This window comes from Canis lupus, chromosome 7 (assembly GCF_048164855.1).
Source record: "Canis lupus baileyi chromosome 7, mCanLup2.hap1, whole genome shotgun sequence".
NCBI lineage: Eukaryota > Metazoa > Chordata > Mammalia > Carnivora > Canidae > Canis > Canis lupus.
In genome coordinates this window covers 69826949-69847733 of record NC_132844.1, presented here as the reverse complement: position 1 = coordinate 69847733, position 20785 = coordinate 69826949, and the positions used below count along the sequence as shown (strand labels likewise).

The 20785-nt window shown below is 53.9% G+C and overlaps 2 protein-coding genes and 1 long non-coding RNA gene across 5 annotated transcripts; all 3 read right to left on the bottom strand.

Moving 5' to 3' along the window:
- Positions 1–568: 568 nt before the first annotated feature.
- Positions 569–8096, bottom strand: RGL2 (ral guanine nucleotide dissociation stimulator like 2). Of its 2 annotated transcripts, none has more exons than XM_072833486.1 (18): positions 7927–8096; positions 7520–7719; positions 6228–6311; positions 5814–5992; positions 5633–5683; positions 5246–5543; positions 4727–4978; positions 4531–4634; positions 4361–4445; positions 4206–4280; positions 3931–4005; positions 3312–3344; positions 3070–3191; positions 2878–2973; positions 2670–2781; positions 2271–2561; positions 1368–1482; positions 569–1255 (listed from the first exon to the last, which is right to left on the bottom strand). In XM_072833486.1, the coding sequence occupies exons 2-18, from the start codon at positions 7676–7678 to the stop codon at positions 1044–1046; spliced, it is 2343 nt and encodes a 780-aa protein (XP_072689587.1). In that variant the 5' UTR covers positions 7679–7719; positions 7927–8096; the 3' UTR covers positions 569–1043. The 2 variants fall into 2 exon arrangements, with proteins under 2 accessions (XP_072689587.1, XP_072689586.1); XM_072833485.1 differs by having other exon boundaries at positions 4206–4283; positions 7927–8092.
- A 1382-nt stretch (positions 8097–9478) lies between these two features.
- TAPBP (TAP binding protein) lies at positions 9479–20708 on the bottom strand. 2 transcript variants are annotated; one of them, XM_072833489.1, is made up of 8 exons: positions 20504–20708; positions 20211–20381; positions 19743–20003; positions 12454–12852; positions 11723–12064; positions 11529–11618; positions 11376–11413; positions 9479–10302 (listed from the first exon to the last, which is right to left on the bottom strand). In XM_072833489.1, exons 1-8 carry the CDS (start codon positions 20538–20540, stop codon positions 10291–10293), a joined length of 1350 nt encoding a protein of 449 aa, XP_072689590.1. In that variant the 5' UTR covers positions 20541–20708; the 3' UTR covers positions 9479–10290. The 2 variants fall into 2 exon arrangements, with proteins under 2 accessions (XP_072689590.1, XP_072689591.1); XM_072833490.1 differs by lacking the exon at positions 19743–20003 and having other exon boundaries at positions 20504–20678.
- Positions 16810–18556, bottom strand: LOC140637221 (uncharacterized). The gene is made up of 3 exons (XR_012034460.1): positions 18437–18556; positions 17824–17921; positions 16810–16943 (listed from the first exon to the last, which is right to left on the bottom strand). It is a non-coding gene; the product is annotated as an uncharacterized lncRNA (long non-coding RNA).
- Positions 20709–20785: the final 77 nt, after the last annotated feature.

Below are 20785 nucleotides of genomic sequence, written 5' to 3'. Positions count from 1 at the left end.
CATTTACCACGCAATGATCATTGGGAAGGCCAGTTTAACTACAGAGCTCACGGTAATCTAAACTGAGACCCCAGGGTGAAATGTGGTGACCCTCTTGCTATGCTTTCTTATCATCCTCCAGAAAGCCCCAGCATCTTAGTCTCATTCTAGAATTTGTTTGAATGAAGTTTAGGCTGATTTAAAATCCCAGCATGGAACACTTTGTGATGTTGTAAGGCCCTCAAGTTTATACGTTATCCACAAAGTCATTCTTCCATTTCTTTGTCCTAAAATTGTTTCTTACAAATGTCCAACCACGGATTGTTCTTTAATCTGCTCACTTTAATTGGTGACTGGTACTTGCTATGGGTCTGTGACAACTGAGAAGAAAAATAGCAAATAGAGGGAGCCAGCAGAGAGGTTACTGGGGAGAAGGAAACTGTTGTGAGGAAACTGTTTTCGCCAACGCTTCATTTTCAGCAATGGGGACAGAAAACATTGGGCCCCTTGTTCTTTGGTGTCTACCTTTGGCCATCTCCCCACCGCCACTCCCAGAAGCTAAACCATACACAATTCAAGGACAGGGGAGTAGAATGTAGGTAGTGTTTTGATTTATTATCTTAGTGTTGTCACAGTGACAGGAACACCCAGAGTAGGAAAATAAACTCCTACTAGATCCTACTTCTTGCCATCCCCTCTCCCCAGGGCTCAGAGCCTCTAGGCTTTTCCTCTCCCTCCTCCTTGTAGGCCTCTCCTTGGCCTTAGAATGCTAGGATGTGGCCAGGAACCGGGAACTGATCCCTTTTTCCAGTACTGGCCATGTGCTGCATTCATGGAAAGTAGGGAGCTATACACAGGTATCCCAACTTGGTTACCAAGATAACCAGTTCTCACAAAGCTGAATCTCTCAGCCTTCTGGTTAAACCAGTAGCACTTCACTGCCCCAGGGTGGTTGGCCACCTTTCTGGATTTCTTCCCGGTGCAACATGACTGCCACCACTCAGGATGGCAACCCACATTGGTGTGGCCACCATGAGTTCTATTGAGCTCGCAGGGTTTCTTCCTCAAAACAGTGCCCGGGCAATCTTCCTCCCTGTGGCCTTGATCCTGGGAAAAGAACCCCCTCCTCCCTCACTTGGGGGAGTTCCTGAGGCTGAGGGGCTGCTGGTGAGACCCAGTGTAGCAGTAGAGGGCCTTCGCCGCTGCCGTAGGAGGAAATCGTGTGATGCTCCATCCATAGCATAGAAAACATTAGCCGAGGGTGGGATGGTCAGCTCTGTGTGTTCAGAGAAGGAACATCAAGAGCGACATGATCATTGCCCCCACAACCAGTTGGCTATGGAAGCACCACTCTCCTCCCAAGTCTGCCTTCCCTCACGGCCTCTTACCTCGCTCCCCTGGTAGCAGCTGCACTAGCTCATATTCCGAAGCCACCGCAGAGTCACGATTGTTTTTCTTAAGGACACGACTGATGACACTTGGAGCCTTGTCTTGGCTTGTCACCTGGCAGGACAGGAGACCAAAAGAGCAATAAACTGGCCATTGCCTCTGCTTTCCATCCGTTCAGCTCTAACTGCTGATCCCAACTGAAAATGGTGACCCATGTCAAACACTCTAGAATGAACAGGGAAGCACTATGTAGTGGTTACCTGTACCCCACAGTGTCCAGTGAAATAGGACTGCTTCCCTAAGAGGAAACTGCTATGGATTCTGAAGATCTAATATGGTCCCCAAAGTTCAAGCTGCAGCAGCTAATGCCAAGTAGCCTTTATTGTTTTTTTAAGATGTTTACTTATTTACTCATGAGAGAGACAGGCAGACAGAGGCAGAGGGAGAAGCAGGCTCTCTGCAGGGAGCCCGATGCGGAACTCGATCTCAGGACCCCACGATCACACCCTGAGATGAAGGCAGATGTTCAACCACTGAGCCACCCAGGCGTCCCACCAAGTAACCTTTAAAACAAAATAGCTGACGGGTGCTTGGGTGGTTCAGCTGGTTGAGTGTCAGACTCTCAGTTGTGGCTCAGGTCATGATCTCAGTTGTGAGGTGGACAGAGCCCACGTCCAGCTCTGCGGTACTGGGTGTGGAGTTAAGATTAAGATTCTCTGTCTCCCTCTGCCCCTCCCACCCCACTTGCTCACTTGCTCTGAAAAATGAAAAACAAAACGGCTATCATAAGCACAGGTCAGAACCAAGGCTAGAATCATCCTCCCATTTGGCTATTCAGGACAACATCTATAGTCCCACAAGGCATCATCCTTCAGCCCCACTGCACGGGGCAGCTTCCTCACCAAGATGCTCTTGTAGACACTGCCATCTTCCCCCAGCTCCATCTGGACTCGGATGATTCGGCAATCAGAGGCCCCTGGCCCAGATCCCCCACCCCTGTATTCAGTCCCCTTGGAGGCCCCTTCTGCACCCCCACTGAGTGGGGAGCCACAGGAGGCGGAACGGCGGTGACCTCGAGAAGGCCTGGGAGAGGAGGCTGGGGGAGAGAGGTGGCTGGGGTCCGCCAGACTGTGCAGGTATGGAGTGCTTTCCAGGGCAGAGTCCAGAGATGAGACAGATGGCCACTTCATGTGCTAGGGACAAACAACATGTGGGACTGGCATGAAGGCAGAGAGGTCAAAGAAGAAACATTCACAAAGGCAAGGTCAGTGTTGAGATCAAAGGTCAGGAACAGAGCTCACCTGGGCCAGCCTGGTCAACAGAGGAGCAGGGGTTCCAGGTACCTCCTCTCCCCCCACACTGGGCCGGTCCCAGGAGACAAGGGGGGTGGGTCCCCCGACAGAGCCCAGGACCCTGGAGCAATAAGGCATTAAGAGGGTCAGAGGGAGAAGGGCTCTTCTCCCAAGGAGCTTCCCCATGGCACTACCCTCTAACTGCTGACACCCTTACTCTGTCCATTGCGAGATGACCAGTGTTGGCCGAAGCACCCTTGGGGCAGGAGGGTCACTGGTACCAGGTGGCTCCACCTCACAGGACACTCGATGGCTGTGAAGAGGTCCAATGGACAGATGTCAGGACAGGACACACCGATCCCCACACTCAGCCCTAGGTCTGGAGTCCCAACCTCACCCAGCCAGTCACCTCTGGGCCTCTGTCAGCGGCCGAAGCCCTCGCAGCCACTGCTGGATATCAGGGTCAGGTCGGAGGTCATAGCCACGACATTCGTTCTGGAGCCGCCGCAGCTCAGAAAGGACAGCAAACTCCTAAGAAGGAGCCCACAGACTGCAGGAGCCGATCTCAGGGACCCCTGACTTTCCCCACCACCTCCCCTTGTCGGGACATGGTTAGAGAGGTCTAGCATCCCATGCGTGCACTACCCTCACCTTCCTCCGCTTGTCAAAATTGATGTATCCGTTCTGCAAGAATATTGGGGATGGGGTGAAGCCCAGTTCTGCCACAGAGAGAACATACCCTCTTCCACACACACATCCACATCCAACTTCTCAAGCATTTCACCCACTAGGCCTCCGAATCCTCTGTTCCTCCCCAGCTCCCCCTCACCTCTGCCCTGCCCCAAGCTCTCTACCTTACCCTTGAAATTGAATATCACAGGTAGAAGTGGTGTCCATTCCACAGATGGGAAAATTAGGGCTCAAAGACAATGAGGAACTTGCCCAAGATCCCAGTTTTTGTTTCTTTAACAAATGCTACATACGCTAACACTGCAGACACGCTCTAAGCACCTGCTGAAAAGTATTTCATTTAATCCTCCTGACAACAGACTGGCATTGACATGGTCACCGCGCTCTCACTTACAAATCGCTGAGCCACAAATAAGTTAAGCTACTTGCTCAAGTAACAGAACCAGAACTCCGACAATCTGGCTCGAGCCCTGGAGTTTGGTGCTGACGCCCTGCAACACCTTTCTGGAAGGTCTATCTAACCCTGAGGCCCACCTGTTCCCTCATCACAATGCACACAACGACCTTGCACACCACCCACCTCCAGCTCATCCTTGGAGGCTGCGTCCAGCATCACGAGGTCCTTCAGGAAGGTGCCAAGATATGGGACCACGCCCTGAGGTCAGAGGTCAGGATCAGATGCCCACTCCTGATCTGAGGGCTCTCCATCCCTCTGCCCTTGCCTATCCCATCCCTCCCTCCTGCCATGCCTCCCCTTTCCGTCCCTCTGAATGCCTCCCCACTCCACTTCTCACTCTTTCACAACACTCCCCCCCACCCTACCCCACCCCACCCCCCGCTAGGCTAGTCACTCACCCCACCCCGGGAGCCAGAGCCAGACCTCGGAGCCTTCTTGGAATTTGACTCCAGAGAGGGCTGCAGCTTCACCTCCTGCTGGTGACAGGACAGGGAGGTAGGGGTGCCTCAAGGGGAGCAGGGATGGCTGGGAGCACCATGGAACAGGGACTCACCTGCAAGAGGAGCTCCCGGCTCTGGGAATAATTATCCTCCTCGGAGAAGATCTGGCAGAGGCTGGAGAAGACTCGGAGGCTGTCCCTGGGGGTGGGGGGCAGCAGCCTTGAGGATGGGCCAGCCTGCCCCACGCCCCCTCGGCGCCAGGCAGGTGCCCCCGTGCTCCCACCTGGTGGCTTCCCCCCAGGCTGCTCGAAGCCTGTGGATGGGGCTGGACTGCAGGGCCGACACCACAGCATAAACCGAAGAGAAGTTTCGGAGCAGACGACACTCCTGGGGGAGGGGAGGGTCACAGAGGCAGGCCAGAGCTCTGGGCCCACTCTCTCCACACCAGGGTCCCCAACAGAGCCAAGCCTCTCTCTTACCTCTGCCACACGGATCCACTTTTCCAGGAGCCGGGCCCTCTGCGGAGGACGCAGTGGCCGAATGGTCACCTCCCCGGGCCCCTCTCCAGCTGAAGTAGCTCCCAGGACAGAGCTGACCACTGCCCCTGCCACCTTGTTGAACTGTGTGACAGTAGCTCGGACAGATGGGCAGAGGTGGGAATGTCCCGGCCGGTCTCTGTGACCCCACAGGCTCCCCAGGCACTGAGAGGGGACCAGATGGAGAAACAGCTCCTGTGGAGCAGAGGACAGAGATCAAGGTTCGGAGTCAAGTGGGCTCAGCCTTCCAACATCAGGGGCGTGAGGATCGCAGGTGGCCAAGGAACCAAAGGGGAGCGGGCTTTGAAGGGTAACAATCATGGGGAAGGGGGAAAGATCAAACAGAGTGGACAGGGGAAGCTGGGAGCTTGTTTAGGAAGGGCTAGAAACAAGGAGAAGGCTCTGGAGTCAGGGGGAGTAGTAAGGGGACAGGGGGCACAGGGGCAGAGGTCAGGGTCTCACCGCATCTAGCAGGGTCAGCTGTTCGGCCAAGTGGTCAGCGAGGAACACCAGGACATCCGTGGGGTCAGCAGGGGGATCGCCGGGGAGGGCCAGGGGCTTAGGAAGGTCGGGGGCCTGGGGGTCCACCCGGAACCGGAGGTTGCGGATGAGGTCAGCGCTGCCCCCCCCAACACCCTCCCCTGCTGCATACCCTGTCCGAAGCAAGAAGCTCTCAAGCCGGTCAAGCTGGCCCTTGACCTCAGAGCCAAAATCCTCAGGGTGAGAGGCCAGCCAGGTTGACAGTACAGAGGTGGCTACCCTGGGAGAAGGGGAATCAGCCAGGGGTCAGCTATCAAGCTGCAGCTCAGCCAGAGGGGACTGTGAGGTTAACAATCAGCGGTCACTCACCCTATTGTCCTCTCTAGTTCATCAGTAGGATGAGATTCGAGGGCTTCCAGCCTAGGAAGGAGAAGAGATTCGATCTGCCCATTTTCCCCAAGCCCCCAGTGGCTTTGACTATTCTGGGGGGATTTTCTGGCTTTAAGAAGTCCAGACACCTCCATGATCCTTGGTCCCTTATGACCCTGACCTGTCAGCCACAAGCCCTAGCAGGGCAGGGGTGGAAGTGAAGGCCCTGTGGGTGGCCAGGAAAGCTGGTGTGAAGGTCACGTCAGCCCCTGATGTCCGGGCATCCAGCAGGTGTCTGACCAGGGCCTCCAGAGTGCCAGCTCGGAGCCTTCTGGAGGACCGAGGGGGAGGCGTCGGGGCCTGGGGGAGACAGAAGGAAAGTCACTGACCCTGTTTTCAACTTAGCCCCTAGACCTCTGGGGAAAATCCCAGACTCAGGAAATGCTGGGGGCTCGTTATACGAAGATTCAGAGACGGCCAAAAACTTGATTGACCAAAGTCACACGGCAGAGTTCAGGTCTCCAAAGAGTTGGCCAGAGGACAGGAGACTGGGAGGTCATGGGTCAGAGGTGAGAAGCCAAAGTTAGGATCTCACCAAGGGATCAAGAGGCCGATACTGGCGGCTTGTGACAGTAAAGGTGGCACCATTCTCCTCCTCATCCCAGACAGACACAGGGGCCTGGCAGAGCAAGGAAGGGGAGGTGAGACAGTCCCACGCCACCCCCTACTGCCCCCAGCCCTAATCCTCCCTCTGTACCCCTCACCTGTGGTGGCGGGGAACAGTACCAGCGAGTGCGAGGGGTGGGGGGGGCTGGTGACCCCAGGTCTCCCCCACTGGGGCCTAGACAGCCCCCCCCAAGCCGCCTCAGGGCCCGGTGGAGTCGAGGGGGTGGCAGTGGGGGGGTGGGTGGAATGCAGGAACCCTGGGCCCGGAGACCTCTGTCGCCCTTTCCCCCCAGAGCTGAACCCCAACACAGCAGAGAAGCAAGGTGCGAAGGATAGGAGGGGGAAGCGAGAAAGGCAGAAAGCCAGAGGCAGAGGCCTTGAAAGCTGGAACCTCAGTCACGGGCACAGCCGCAAGCTCCGCCCTCCCCCGCAGGAACTGACCGAGCCCCAAGAGTTACTCCTTCAGGGGAGCCCCCCTTCCCTGGTCCCTCAGTGCTGGGAGACCCCCTCAAGGTGGCGGCTCCAATGCCAGTACAGGAAGGAGAAGGGGAAGTCGGGATGATGGGGAGGGGGGTTGTGCAGCCGACTCAGGGTCACGTGGCCCCAGCCCCTCCCCCAACCGATCCCGAAAAACCAGCCCTGCCAGTCACCCTGCCCTCACCCAGGCTCTGGACCCAGGAGTCCTGGGCCTCGGGGCCCCGAATCCAATTTCTGGCCCCTTCTGGGGCCCCGGATCCCGCTCCTGGCCACCACCATTAGTCCCGGCGGAGAGCAGGTGACCCCCCCGGCCCAGCCTGGGATGTTCCCTCCAAAGTCCGAGAACCCGGGCTTCCCGCCTCCACTCGCGGCCCAGCGGGAGAGGGGGAGGGGTCACGAAATCGAAGGGTTCCCTCCCCAATCCCGGAGTCGGAGAGGCCGGTTACTGTGGAAACAAACCCCACCCCGCCAAACAAAAACACGGAGGGCGACGGGGACCGAGACACGACGGCCGGAAAGGCTGGCACCCTGGGGCCGGGGCGGGGAGAGCCAGGGAAGGTTCCCGCGGGCCAGTGCTGAGTCCCACCGCCAGCGGGAGCCCCAGGAACTCCGGGACTCCCCGCCGGGCCGACTGGCAGACACCCAGCAGGAGGCCGGAGGGAGAGAGGAGGGACAGAGACCCGAGGGCGAGGCAGAGCGTCTCCGACATGTCCACCTCCCGACTTCCCACCACTCGCGTCTCACCTCGTCTTCTTCCTCCTCCTCCTCTTCCTCCTGCCCCCCGCCCACGCCCCGGCCACCTGGGCCCCCACCCTCTTCGGGGTCTCGGCTCCGGAAGCTGCTCAGCACGACTCCCCCGGGGGGACTCGCGTCCCAAAGCAGCCGCAGGGGCCGCGGGAGCATGGCCGAGTGAAGGAATCAGCGGGGTCGGGCCATGGGGGCGCCTGGGGAGAAACGGGGGGGCAGGTGGAGAGTCAGGTGGGCGCGGGGGATCGGGGAGGGGAGGGACGCGGGTGAGTGCCCAGGTGACCGTACGGGAGTTTGGGGAGGGAAGCAACACAGGAGTGGGCTATGGGGGTCCCTGGTGCATCTGGGGTTTGGGGGTCACGAGTACGGGAACGGGCAGGGTCACAGGGTGCTCAGGCTCTGACCTGCTCGGGAACGGTGGGAGCAGCGCGGGTCCCGGGCCGCTGTTCCCGTCGGTCTCCGGTCCCCAACCGAGTCCCTGGCCCGAGTCCCCTCCTCGGCTTTTCCGCACCCCCGTTACCGCCCGCCAGGCTCCCGGGCCCTCCCGCCCTTTCCGCTCGCCCCCTCCCCCCCCCACGTCCGCCTGCTCCAACTGCAGGAGCCAAAACGGGAAGGAAGTGAGGACAGGAGCCAGGGCCGCGGACTCGGGGAGCGCTGGGCGCCCAGCGGCCAGGCCCCAGCAGTCACGGGCCCCCGCCCGCTGTCCTCGGAGCCCCCGCTCAGGGATCCTGGAGCCCACGCCGCCCCGCACTCAATCCGAGTGGATTCCCGTCTCCCGACCCCGAGGGAGGATAGGAGCCGGATTTGACATTCCCCTGCCCCCCGACAACACCGAAGCTAAAACTCCCGGGGGAAGCGTTTTAGGCCGACAGGGATCGCTTACTCCCCCTGACGGGGTTACACTCCCCACCCGCACCCACGCCTGTAGCGGACCGGAATCCAGTCCGCGTTTTCCGAGAAGCGCGGGGTTCCCGCCCTCGCGTAAGGGGGCGGGGCAGGAAGCCGCCACTTCCGGTTCTCGGTTCCTCTGTCCCGCGTTTCCGGCGCTCTGCGTGGTACGTGCGCTCCCTTGGGCTCGCCCCGCCTTCCCCGGAGCCCGCGGCACGGGGCGTCTCGCCCGCCGCAGGTGGCCCCCGACCCTGCAGCGTGCCGGGGACTGGGGTGTCGCCAAAGCGTTTGAGCGCTCGGGGTGAGGGCAGCCCGGGTGGCTCAGCGGTTTAGCGCCGCCTTCAGCTCAGGCCCTGATCCTGGAGTCCGGGGATCGAGTCCTGCATCGGGCTCCCTGCGAGGAGCCTGCTTCTCCCTCTGCCTGTGTCTCTGCCTCTCTCTCTGTGTCTCATGAATCAATAAATAAAATCTTTAAAAAAAAAAAAAAAAGAGAAGGGACCAGAGGTGGTTGTTAAGAGCCTGTGCTCCCTTGCCAGGGGGACCCGTGGGGTGGAAGGAGACACCCTGTTGGGAGCATAGGACACAACTTTATTCCCGCACGATTAATTTTTTTTTTTTTTTTTTTTTTATGATAGTCACAGAGAGAGAGGCAGAGACACAGGCAGAGGGAGAAGCAGGCTCCATGCACCGGGAGCCCGACGTGGGATTCGATCCCGGGTCTCCAGGATCGTGCCCTGGGCCAAAGGCAGGCGCTAAACCGCTGCGCCACCCAGGGATCCCTATTCCCGCACGATTAGACCCGCTTCGGTCTAATTGACCGTCCTCCCTTGGAGGTCCCTAGTCCGAGCTGCCACTTCCTTCCTCCAGTAGTTACTTCGTCCAACACTGGCTTTCAAATACAGAGGACGAAAAAAGGACTAATGTTTGCGTTGAGCGCCCTCCAGCGGGCACCGGGCCTGTGCGGGAGCAGGGACCACGCGGCGGACGGACGGACACGTTCCTGCCTCTGAGGAACCGGCAGTCCCGGGAGCGGACCTCTAACAAGGATTCGCACATCTAACAAGGACATCTAACAAGGATTCGCACAATCATTCAAATACAAGTGTGGTGAACCGCACAGGAGGGACACGCGGCGGTGTGAGGGAATGAGGCTGACCTGGTCTGCAGCCCAAGAAGGGCGAGGGGTGGACCTGACATACGGAACAGACGGGGAAGGTGGGAGCCACTGGAAAAGAGAAATGACGTTCGGTGAGATGAACACTGAGGAAAGGGCTGGAGGGCACCAGGTGGGGTTGTAGGGGCAGGCAGTGGCTCCAGCCCCGGAGATGCATAGCAGGACAAGAATGGGTTTGGCTTCTAGGGCACTGGTTCTCAGGTGTGGCCCTTGTCCCAGAGGTCCTGGAGACTATTTCAGTGGGTGTGCAAAGTTAAGACTATTGGTAACAATACTAAAATGTTCCTTGCCTCTTTCACTCTCTCCAAAGAAATGCACCCTGGAGCTTTCCAGAAGCTGCATGCTGATATCCTTGTCCTCACAACTAATGGAACATGTTCTTGCGTATTCTTTTGTTAAATTTTTCTCCGTTGTAAGTTCTGGTAGCATAAATATCTGTAGTTTGTCACCCACATAACCGAAAGCTCTTTAGCGTCCTTGACGCTTTTTAAGCAGTCCTGAGACTTAAAGAATTTGAGAACCACTGCACTGCCTTAGCACTCTAAGAAAGGAAATGCTACAGATTTGTATCCTCTGAAAAAGCATTCCAGCCATTCTGTGGAGAGAGATTGGAGGGAGCAAGATGATGGTGTACAATTTGGGGGAGCTACTCCAGTAGCTCAGGCCAGAGATGGTGGCAGCTTCCCCAGGATGGTGGTGAGTGGCCTCACTGTGCTTTCTGGAAGAAAAATAAAACGAGGTGAGGAATTCCAGGTTTTAGAAAGAGAGGTGAAATTGAAATGCTCATGATCAGGGTCACCTGGGTGGCTCAGTGGTTGAGCACCCTGCCTTCAGCTCAGGGCATGATGCCAGGGTCCTGGGATTGAGTCCCACATCGGGCTCCCTGCGTGGAGACTGCTTCTCCCTTTGCCTGTGTCTCTGCCTCTCTGTGTGTGTCTTTCATGAATAAATACATAAAATCTTTGAAAAAAGAAATGCTCACGATCAGTCCAGAGGTAAATGAACCCTCGTGAGCACAGAGGGCAGCAGAACGGTCTCTGTGGGTTTTCTGCTTGGCACACACAGCGCCGAGTGATTTTGCCTAATCCTCCCAACAGCCCTCTGAGGCTCTGCTGTCTGTACAGTAGCCACCACCCACATGTGTCTGTGCAACATTCGAAATGTGGCCAGTCTGAACTGACAGGAGCTGACAGTTTATTTTTTTATTTTTTAAAAAGATTTTATTTATTTATTCATGACAGAGAGAGAGGCAGAGACACAGGCAGAGGAAGAAGCAGGCTCCGTGCAGGGAGCCCGATGTGGGTCTCGATCCCGGGTCTCCAGGATCATACCCTGGGCTGAAGACAGGCGCTTAAAATGCTGAGCCACCCAGGGTGCCCAGGAGCTGACAGTTTAAAAGAAGCACCTGTTTTAGGTGACTTAGAACAGAAATACTAAAATTTCTTATATTGAGTACATGTTACATGATAACATTTTGGATATATTAGATGAAATAAATGGTATTATTAATATTACCTGTTACTACCTTTTTATTGTGGCTACTAGATTATTTAAATTAACATACATGGCTGGCATCATACTGTCGGACAGTGCTGCCTAAGTAATTTTTTTATCTTGACACTCAAGGAACTGAGGTATGAAGTAAAATACTTAAGGTGGCAGGAGTTAACCCAGGTCTGTGAATTCCAAGTTCTGCCCCCCCCCACCCCATGCCAGCAGGCTCCCTCCATGGGTGAGAAGTTCCAAGAGGAGCTCAAATGACAACGGAAAGAAAAGGAAGAGGCCTGTTACCTTCTCCTTTGGATCTTTTGAAGTAGATCTGGAGGCAGCTGTGGAGAGAGATTAAGAAGGGTTGGGATGGAGGTGTGGTAGGGTAGAGTGATAGGTGTCAGGCTTCTGGGAGTAGGCAGGGACTGTCACTGTGGCAATGAGAGTCACACTTACCCACCCAGCCCAGCGCTTTGATGAGCCCGAGGAGGAGAAAGGCAGACAGGAAGAGGCCCACGCTGTCCTCCAGGGAGGGCCCAGAGAGTCCTGGCAGGTGGAAGTGGGGAAGAGTAAACTCTGTAGTATCCTCCTGAACCCCTGGACCCCCACCACCCCACCCCTGGCTGCTCGATTACCCTTCTGGCTCCTACCTGCCACCTCCAGGGTGACTTCTGCACTGCGCCCCAAGGTGGGCAAGGTTGGGTGGTGGACACGACAGGCATAGCGCGCTCCATGGTGCTTGGCTGTGACTGGGATGGGCTGCAGGTGCGCAGAGAGGCTGACAGAGCCATCTGAGTGGTGGCGCAGGGCGGAGAGCCAGCTCTGCCCCTCAGCCTTCTGAAAGCTGCCTTCTGGGCCACCCCGGAGCTCCCATTCTACCTCCAGGCCCTTGGCAGGATAGAAGCGGGACACAAGGCAGAGCAACTCGGGGGGTGCCTCCCCAGGGGCAGCCCAGACAAGAGGTGCCGGTGTCAAGGATATTTTGGGGGGCTCTGGGGAGAAAATAGGAAAGGAGCATGGGGGAATCAATCCACATTTGTCTCTATCCGTTTGCCCTATGGCTTCCCCCAAACTGAGGTGGTTTGGTTTTTTTCTTCCAGGATGGGGAACCCACGGTCTCCCCACTGGTGCTTCACAGGAAACCCCATGCTGAAACCCATATTCTCAAGGATCCTGTTCCTCATATTTGGGAACCTTCATCCCAGTCACTTAAATTCCCAGGGACCTCTACCCATTGCCTTTCTGATTCCCAAGGATCCCAGTCTACCTCCTGCCATTCACCCAGCACCCTCTTCTCCCCCATCCTTCCTCCATTATGGTATGGCCATTATCAAGTGCCCACCTTTGCTTTACCCATGGGGATCCCTGTACCCCAACTCACTCTGTACAGAAAGCTCCAGGGCAACCTGCCCTTGCAGGTATGGCAGGTGTACAGTGGCCAGATAGGTGCCCTCCTGGAAAGGCTGTACTGCAGGCAGCCAGAGGGTCCCGTTTCCAGTCCATGGACCCCATGGATCATCATCATCCCAGGCGGCAAATGCCACTGCCCCGTCTTGGGCAGCTGGCATCTGCTCATGCAGCCCTGGAGTTGCAGCCAGGAGTAGGTGCCCTTTTCCCAGGTGCTGGCGTCGCCATTCCAGCCCAAAGGGAGGGGGACCTGGGGCCAGTGATGCAGCAGCCTCAGAGATGGAGGGCATGTAGGCAAATCTCAAGTCCAGCAGAGCATCTTGTCCCAGTTGGATCTGAGCGATGGGGCTGTAGGTGAGGACAGTCAGCACAGCTGGGGAAGAGGAGGAGAGGAGGGAGTAGAAGGGGCATGAAGGAGAGAAACAAAGAGGAAAGAAATAGAGAAACAGAGTTATAGGGAGGAGTACCCAACTCAAATTCACCCACCCCTCAGAGGACCCCTCCTTTTCCGATACCAAACCATCTTCTAGTCTTTCTTCTAGTCTTCCCTGCAAATCCCCTTTGTTCTGGGCCTGCGTGCAACCCAGAGCGGCTACACATGAGCAGACAGGTCTAGAGGTGATTAGGAGCAGTGAGTGGATACAGCCTTTGAAGGCTGGTCTGAGCACCCAGCCCACTCAAGTTCTGGGGACAGTGGGCTCTGAGTGCACTTCCAACACAGCCTGAACCAGTCCAGTCTCCATGCACCACCTGTGAAGAACCAGGCCTTTCTTGGTTTGCTGGTAAAGACTGTGATGACTCAGGGCTGTCAATCCTCTGGTGCTGTATAGAGTACTTATTGACTCTGGAAGGTTCTGGCTCTAGCCTAGACCCAAACAGACATCTATGCTCTACTGAGGCAGGGTATGCCAATTAAGTGCCTGGAGCCCGCCCTCCCTGGTTAATCCCAACTCTGCCGCTATTTATATGACCTTATAGGCTAGTTATTTTTTTATTTTTATTTTTTTTAGCTATTTTTTTTTAATTTTTATTTATGATAGTCACAGACAGAGAGAGAGAGAGGCAGAGACACAGGCAGAGGGAGAAGCAGGCTCCATGCACCGGGAGCCCGACATGGGATTCGATCCTGGGTCTCCAGGATCGCGCCCTGGGCCAAAGACAGGCGCTAAACCGCTGCGCCACCCAGGGATCCCTTTAGTTATTTTTTTTTTTAAGTTTTATTTATTTATTCATGAGAGACAGAGAGGCAGAGACGTAGGCAGAGGGAGAAGTAGGCTCGATCCTGGGTCCTGGGATCACGAGGCCAGTTATTTCATGTTGCCATGGCTCAGCTTCATCTCCTAAATAATGAGATAATAATATGATAATAATACGTATCTCATGGCATTGTAATGCAGGTTAAATGATTTAATGCCTCTGGTTACCCAGATTTATTCAGTTCCTGATTCTGGATAACAAAGACACCTATATGTGAAGTGCTTAGAACAGTACCTAGAATACAGTAAGTCCACCAAGTGTTTGCTGGGATTACACCTAATCATCTATTAGACCAACTTAATGTGCCCCAACTCAACAGCATCTCTGCAACATTCCCTCACCCCGCTCCAAAAGTCCACTCTCCCTGCCTTGTGAAAAGATCAACCCCTACTCTGGACGCTAAGGGAAAATACTTAGAGTCACTCATTCTCTCACTCAACTAATACTTACTAAGCACCTATGATACTCAAGGTAGAGGACAGCAGTGAATGAGACAGGCAGTCCCTGCCCTCATGTTTCTTACAGTTTAGTAAGGGAGACAGATGAGCAAATTGCCAAATATAACATACCACCTGCTGTCCCCACCAGGCCCTAATTGTCTTCCAGATAGATTCTCACCTCTGACTCCAACTCAAGTTCTCACCAACATTTGTTAGGACAATGACAACCTCCTCTTGGGTCTTCCTTATCTTCAGTCTCTCTCTTCTTCAATCCATATTCTGCACAGTGTGACTACAAGTCTAAGCCGGTCACATGCCTGTTTAAAAAAACCGAGCTACCAGGATGCCTGGGTGGCCCAGGGTTAAGCGTCAGCCTTTGGCTCAGGTCATGAACAGGACCCATCTTTAGAATATGCTCGATCAATGTTAGGTGTTGCTATTTTCATTACTGCCACCATCATCCTCGTGGACTTGCTGGGTATCTCAGCAAAATCATTCCATCTGTATTTTTCTCATTAGTCCAGTGATCTGTTCCTTGCCTACCTTTGTAAGAATCAAGTAAAATAGGGGATCCCTGGATGGCTCAGCGGTTTAGTGCCTGCCTTTGGCCCAGGGCGTGATCCTGGAGTCTCGGGATCAAGTCCCACATCGGGCTCCCTGCATGGAGTCTGCTTCTCCCTCTGCCTGTGTCTCTGCCTCTCTCTCTCTCTCTCTCTCTGTGTGACTATCATAAATAAATAAAAATTTATTTAAAAAAAAGAATCAAGTAAAATAGCAGGCTTTTGGGGAGATGGCACGTGCCAGCACACACACACATTATTATACATAAGACTTCTGATAGTTCACTGTCACCTATAAAGCCCAGATCTCAGGGTATTTGATGATCCAGCCCAGGCCCCAACTCACCTTTCCAGACTTCTCTTGCATCCTAAGAACTGGCTCCAAAGAATCCCTTTCTTGAAACTAGTAGAAATTCTAATCATAAGGCCTTTCTTTGCTTTGGTCTAACTCAGTTCCCTGCCTATTGTCTCCCAAACATCTAAGTATTCCATGTCCCTCAAGGTCAGTTCCATAACTACTTCTTCCCCGAAATGTCAGTCCTTCCTGTAAAAGTAGTCTTTCTTCTCTTGTGACACTGTAATTTTTAATCCTAGTTTAACTCCTACAAGGTTAAACTTCTCTCAACCTCATGGGACAGTTTTTTTCAATAAAGTAAAACCAGGGGTGCCTAGGTGGCTCAGTCGGTGAAGCGTCTGCCTTTGGCTCAAGTCATGATCCTGGGGTCCTGGGATCGAGCCCTGCATAGGGCTCCCTGCTCTGCTTCTCCCTCTCCCTCTGTCTCCTGCTCCTCCTGCTTGTGCTCTTGGTCTCTGTGTCAAATAAAGAAATAATCTTTTTTAAAAATAAATAAAAAATAAACTTCATTTCTCAAAATCCAGACACAAATTTTAAATTATTACAAATGATTCATGAGATGAATAAACAAAATCCGAAGATTTTACAGTTTAACCCTCAAGCTAACAGTGCTCTTTAATGTGGGTTGAGGGAGCAATTTTAGACCTGCATCCCACAAACCTGTCTTGAAAAATACAAATGTTAAGCACAACAGGGCCAGAACACGAAGGAAATCTGTACCTGTTTTTACATCACAGAGATTTTCGCTTTTCTGTTAATAAAGTGAACGGTAGACAACTATTATAAAGTGTTAGTGAAAAAAAAAATGTAAGCTCAAATTTAATCAAGTTTCTAGAACTGTCAATTGGCAGGAAGTATGGAGGACAGGAATAAGAGGAAAATGACACAATGAGGAGACAGTTGACCAAAGACAGAACATGGGAAGTTCTGCTGAACAAGTGATAAACCACTAGCATTTAGGGAGTGCAGGGCAATTATAGAATAAAGGAGACTTGGGCAGCCCAGGTGGCTCAGTGGTTTAGCGCTGCTTTCAGCCTAGGGTGTGACCCAGGATCGAGTCCCACGTCGGGCTCCCTGCATGCAGCCTGCTTCTCCCTCTGCCTATGTCTCTGCCTCTCTCTGTGTCTCTCATGAATAAATAAATAAAATATTTAAAAAAAAAAATAAAGGAGACTTAGACAAAATTGCTGTGAACTGAGTTCTGTGGGACCCCCTCAAGTTCGTATGTTGAAGCTTTAATTCCCATGTGACTATACTGTTGACCCTTAAACAACACAGGTTTGAACTGCAATGGTCCACTTATATGTGGGAGTTTTTGTACAGTACAGTACTACAAATGCATATTCTCTTCCTTATGATTAATTTTCTTAATAACTCTTTTCTCTAGCTTACTTTATTATAAGAGTACTGTATGTAATATATATAACATATAAAATATGTGTTAATCAACTGTTTACATTATTGGTAAGGTTTCCAGTCAACAGTAGGCTATGAGTGGTTAAGTTTCGGGGGAGTCAAATGGATTCAGATTTTCGACTGCTGGGGGTGGGGTCAGTGCCTCTAACCTCCCACCATACACACGTGCACAGTTATTCAAGAGTAAACTGTATTTGGAGACAGGGGCTGTGAAGAGGTGATCATGGTCAAATGAGATCATTAACACAGGGCTCTAACCTTATATGCTGGTGTTCTGTTAAGCAGAGGAAGAAACAGCAAAGCTCACTTTCTTTCCTTCATGTGAGGACACAGCCAGAAGTGGCCATGTGCAACCACAACGGGAGAGCTCTTATCAGACACCAACCCTGAGAGCATTTTGATCTTAGACTTGATCTTGGACTTCTAGCCTCTAGAACTGTGAGAAAATAAATTTAAGGTATCCAGTCGATGATATTTTGTTATGGCAACCCAAGCAGATGCAAGAACCAAATGTAAAATATAGAGACCTGTTTGGTTTGCTATGACAATATTTTTTAAGCCCTTATTTGATAGAGATTCTTACTGAAGTACTTATGAATAAAATCATATGGTGCCTGGTATAAATTTCAAAACAAGAAAATAGGTGGGAGGAGGGTCAGCAAAACAATGTGGTAAAGCCTAATAACTACACAAGTGAGTGGGTGATTGGTCTATGGGGGTTCATTAGACCATTCTCTCTACTTTCATGTGTCTTTGAAATTTTCCATTACAATGTTTTAAAAGAACAATGAGATTTTAAAAACCATACACGTGAAGTATAGTAGGACAGTGTATTTGTCAATAAACATTTTGAAGTATTTGATAAGAAATACTGTATAAATGTATATTAGGAAAAATACCAATGATCTGTGCCCCTAGGAAGATTCCTTTTTAAAATTTACATTAAAACAACAACTTTCATTTTCTTCAATCTCTAATCAAGTAGAAATGCTTGAAAAGGAAGACCGAGCACAGCAACTAGTTTTTACCCCCAGGTTTGGGTCTATAAGAAGCAGAAAATTGTCCCACTGGGCACTCCTACGGCTCCTATCTGCACTTCTCTTATGGCCCAAATTGTCTTCCACTCTACAATTAGCCATTATAAATCTACTGAGAACCTTGAGAGCAGAATCTGATCACCTTCGTGACCCTTAAAAGTGCCCAAGGCCACCTCAGAGATTCTGATTTAATTTGCCTGTTGTGGGACAATTCAGTGTCATTTAGAAACTTCCAAGACAGGGGCATGTGGGTGTTTCAGTTGGTGGTTAAGTGTCTACCTTTGGCTCAGGTCTTGATCCTAGGCTCCCTGCTCAGCGGGGAGTCTGCTCTCTCCTTCTGCCCTTCTTCCTGCTTGTGTTCTCTCAATAAATAAAATCTTTAAAAAAAATAAAATAAAATAAAGAAAAAGAAAGAGAAACAAACAAAAAAACTTCCAAAAGGACTCTTACTTGCAGCCTGGATTGAGAACCAACTGGGGCCTAATTTCTTCTTGGTGCTAATAAATATTGAACCAGTGAATTAATTAACCAAGTGTCTCCCCTGAGAGTCACAACAACAGAAAAGCAGCAGGAAATAGCATCCACATTTTACAGTTGGAAAAACAGACTCAGAATGAAAAGCCTCTTCTCACCCCCACCTCAGTGAAGCCAGCAGGCCTGGGAGATACTCCTCCCCACTGGAGAGAGCTATAATCCCCATAGTTTGCCTCTGCCCTGCCCAGGGTGAGGCCTGGCAACCAAGAACGTCAATGTAGACAGAGGTGATGGGTGGGTGCTGAGTCCCTTTCCCTGGTCCTGTGGGTGATTCACTCTCTGGGCGGGGGTAGGGGGGGTGGGCGGGTGGGGGGGGTGGGAAGAAGGTAGTGGGGGGGGAAGGGAGGGGTTAGCTTGCCAGTTGTGCTGTGTTGTTTACAAAAATCATACAGGAGGCATCTGGCTGGCTCAGAGGAGCATGTGGCTCTTGATCTCGGAGTCTTGAGTTTGAGCCCGGCGTTGAGTGAAGAGACTACTTAAATACATATATACATACATAAACTTTAAATAAACTTTAAAAAAGCTCACAGGACTGCGAGAAGCCAATGACTGTTCATATCCTACCCACCCTCTGCCATGAGAAGGGTGAGCTCCGAGGTGCCCCATTCCTTTTTTTTTTTTTTTTTAACATTGTATTTATATGACAGAGAGAGAGGGCACAAATAGGCAGAGAGAGGGCAGCCCCGGTGGCGCAGCGGTTTAGCGCCGCCGGCAGCCGAGGGTGTGATCCTGGAGACCCGGATAGAGTCCCTTGTCGGGCTCCTTGCATGGAGCCTGCTTCTCCCTCTGCCTGTGTCTCTGCCTCTCTCTCTCTCTCTCTCTCTCTCTCTCTCTCTGTATGTCTCTCATGAATAAATTAAAACACACACACACACACAAGTAGGCAGAGAGAGAGAGAAGCAGGCTCCCTGCCTGGCAGGGAGCCTGATGCAGGGCTGCATCCCAGGACCCTGGGATCCAGACCTGAGCCAAGGCAGAAGCTAACCCACTGACCCACCCAGGCGCCCCCTAGGCACCCCATTCTTGCTCTATCTGCCCACTCCCTCCTGCCTCAGCTCGGCAAACCGCCTTGCACTGTGCAATAAGCAGCGCTTGCAGTGGGAAGCTGTCTCTCCGGCCCGGTGCAGCCCCACCACTTGGCGGCCACAGACTCAGGGCATCCGCACGAGCCATGGAAAGGGGCTGGCAAGGAAGGCCCACGCGCTAGAGCGCTAGAGCGCTAGAGCCTTTGTTGCTCTGCGGGGTGCCACAGTTCCAGAAGCGGGCACGGGCGGGGCTTGACCGGTAGTTTCTGAAACAGGGTTAACCACCAAGACGGCAGTGTCTACCTAGCAGGACACAGATCTGGGAGGAGAAGAGAAAAAGAGTTCCTTCTTTTGGGGGGCTTCTGAGCCCCTCAACCCCATCCCCATACAAGTTCCTCAAGGTAGCAAGGAGTCCGACTCTGTCCGAAGCCCCGTCCCCAACAGAGGGTTGCGCTTGTTTGCTCGAAACCCCTCGGGAGCTAGAAGCGGTGGAGACCGCAGCTCTAATCGCAGCGGAACCGCCTCGCTTTACCAATCAGGAAACTAAGCCCCGATTGGGCGAGGGGGCTCGCAGCGCGAGTCCCGCCAGACCCAGGCCCTCAGGGGCCCGCGTTCCTCCCACCTCCCCTCCCCAGCTACCTGTCGCCGAAGTGAAGAGCGCAGGCTCGGGCTGAGGCTCGGACTGCGGTCTCAGGAGGCAGGAGAGGCTGAAGATCGGGCTGAGCACACTGGCCATGAGCCACGCCCCGTCCAGGGCCCGCGGGCAGCTCCGCCCCGGGGTCAGGCCACGGGCCCACCTCGCCGAGGCGGGCAGCGGGATGAAGCGGCTGAGCTCGCAGTGTGGCGGGGGGGCGTCCGAGGGGTACCTCCTGACGGCGGCCTGGAGGGTTCCCGCGGGGTCTGTGCGCGGAGAAGGGAGTCGGTGCCGCCGTTCCCGCCGGCAACGGGCGGGGAGGGCAGGTCCCGGGAATTCCAAACGCACAAACTGCCCGGTAGCGAGAGTTTAGAGGCAATCTGACCTCACTTTACAGGGGAAACTGAGGCCCGAGGTCACAGCGCGACCTCAAGGGCAGGGACAGAGCGGAGGGCGAGTCCGGAACGACTCACCGTGCACTTTGAGGTAGAGCTCGGGTTCGAGGTCCGGCCGCGGGGGTGGAGTGCCCGGGCCCTGGCGCAGCAGCAGGGCCGCGGGTTTCTTGGCCAGGCGGCCCCCGCCCGCATCCTCCACCATCCAGCACTCTATCACCGCCGGGCCCGCCGAGACGGCCGTCCCCAAGGCTGCGGAGAGGGGCGCGGGTGAGGGGGCGCCCCACGCCCTGGGTCCGAGGCTGGCGCGCGGTGGGCTCACCTCCCTCCGCCCACCCCTGGCTCTCGGGCAAAGGGTTTCGGGGTTCGCTCACCCGACGCCACGGCGAGGAGCAGAGATAGGGGCTTCATGGCGCCGCGATCAGCTCAGCCCCGGAGCTTCCACTTCCCCCTTCACTTTCGCTTTCCTTGAAAGGGCGGGGAGAGGCGGAGAAATACCCGCTCCGGTCCGGTGAGGGCACGTGGGCGGCAGGGCTCCCCAAACCTTATCTCCCGCTCAAGACCGGAGACCTCAGCCCCGCCCCGCCCTCTTGGGCCACAAGACACCACCCAGTCCAAGAGCCCTCCCCAACCCTAGGCTCCCCCTCCGTCCCCAC

Bases quoted from the DNA above. Each gene is read 5' to 3' on its own strand.
- RGL2 (XM_072833485.1), bottom strand. From the start codon at position 7,678: ATGCTCCCGCGGCCCCTGCGGCTGCTTTGGGACGCGAGTCCCCCCGGG. The intron at 6,312-7,519 runs GTGAGACGCGAG...TTGCTCTGCCAG, and splicing joins AGGAGGAGGAAGAAGACGAG to GCCCCTGTGTCTGTCTGGGA. The intron at 4,979-5,245 runs GTGAGACCCTGA...TCTGCTCCACAG, and splicing joins AGCTGACCCTGCTAGATGCG to GAGCTGTTTCTCCATCTGGT.
- TAPBP (XM_072833489.1), bottom strand. From the start codon at position 20,540: ATGAAGCCCCTATCTCTGCTCCTCGCCGTGGCGTCGG. The intron at 20,382-20,503 runs GTGAGCGAACCC...CCCTCTCCGCAG, and splicing joins GCTCCTCGCCGTGGCGTCGG to CCTTGGGGACGGCCGTCTCG. The intron at 12,065-12,453 runs GTGAGTTGGGGT...TTTTCTCCCCAG, and splicing joins CCTGGAGCTTTCTGTACAGA to AGCCCCCCAAAATATCCTTG.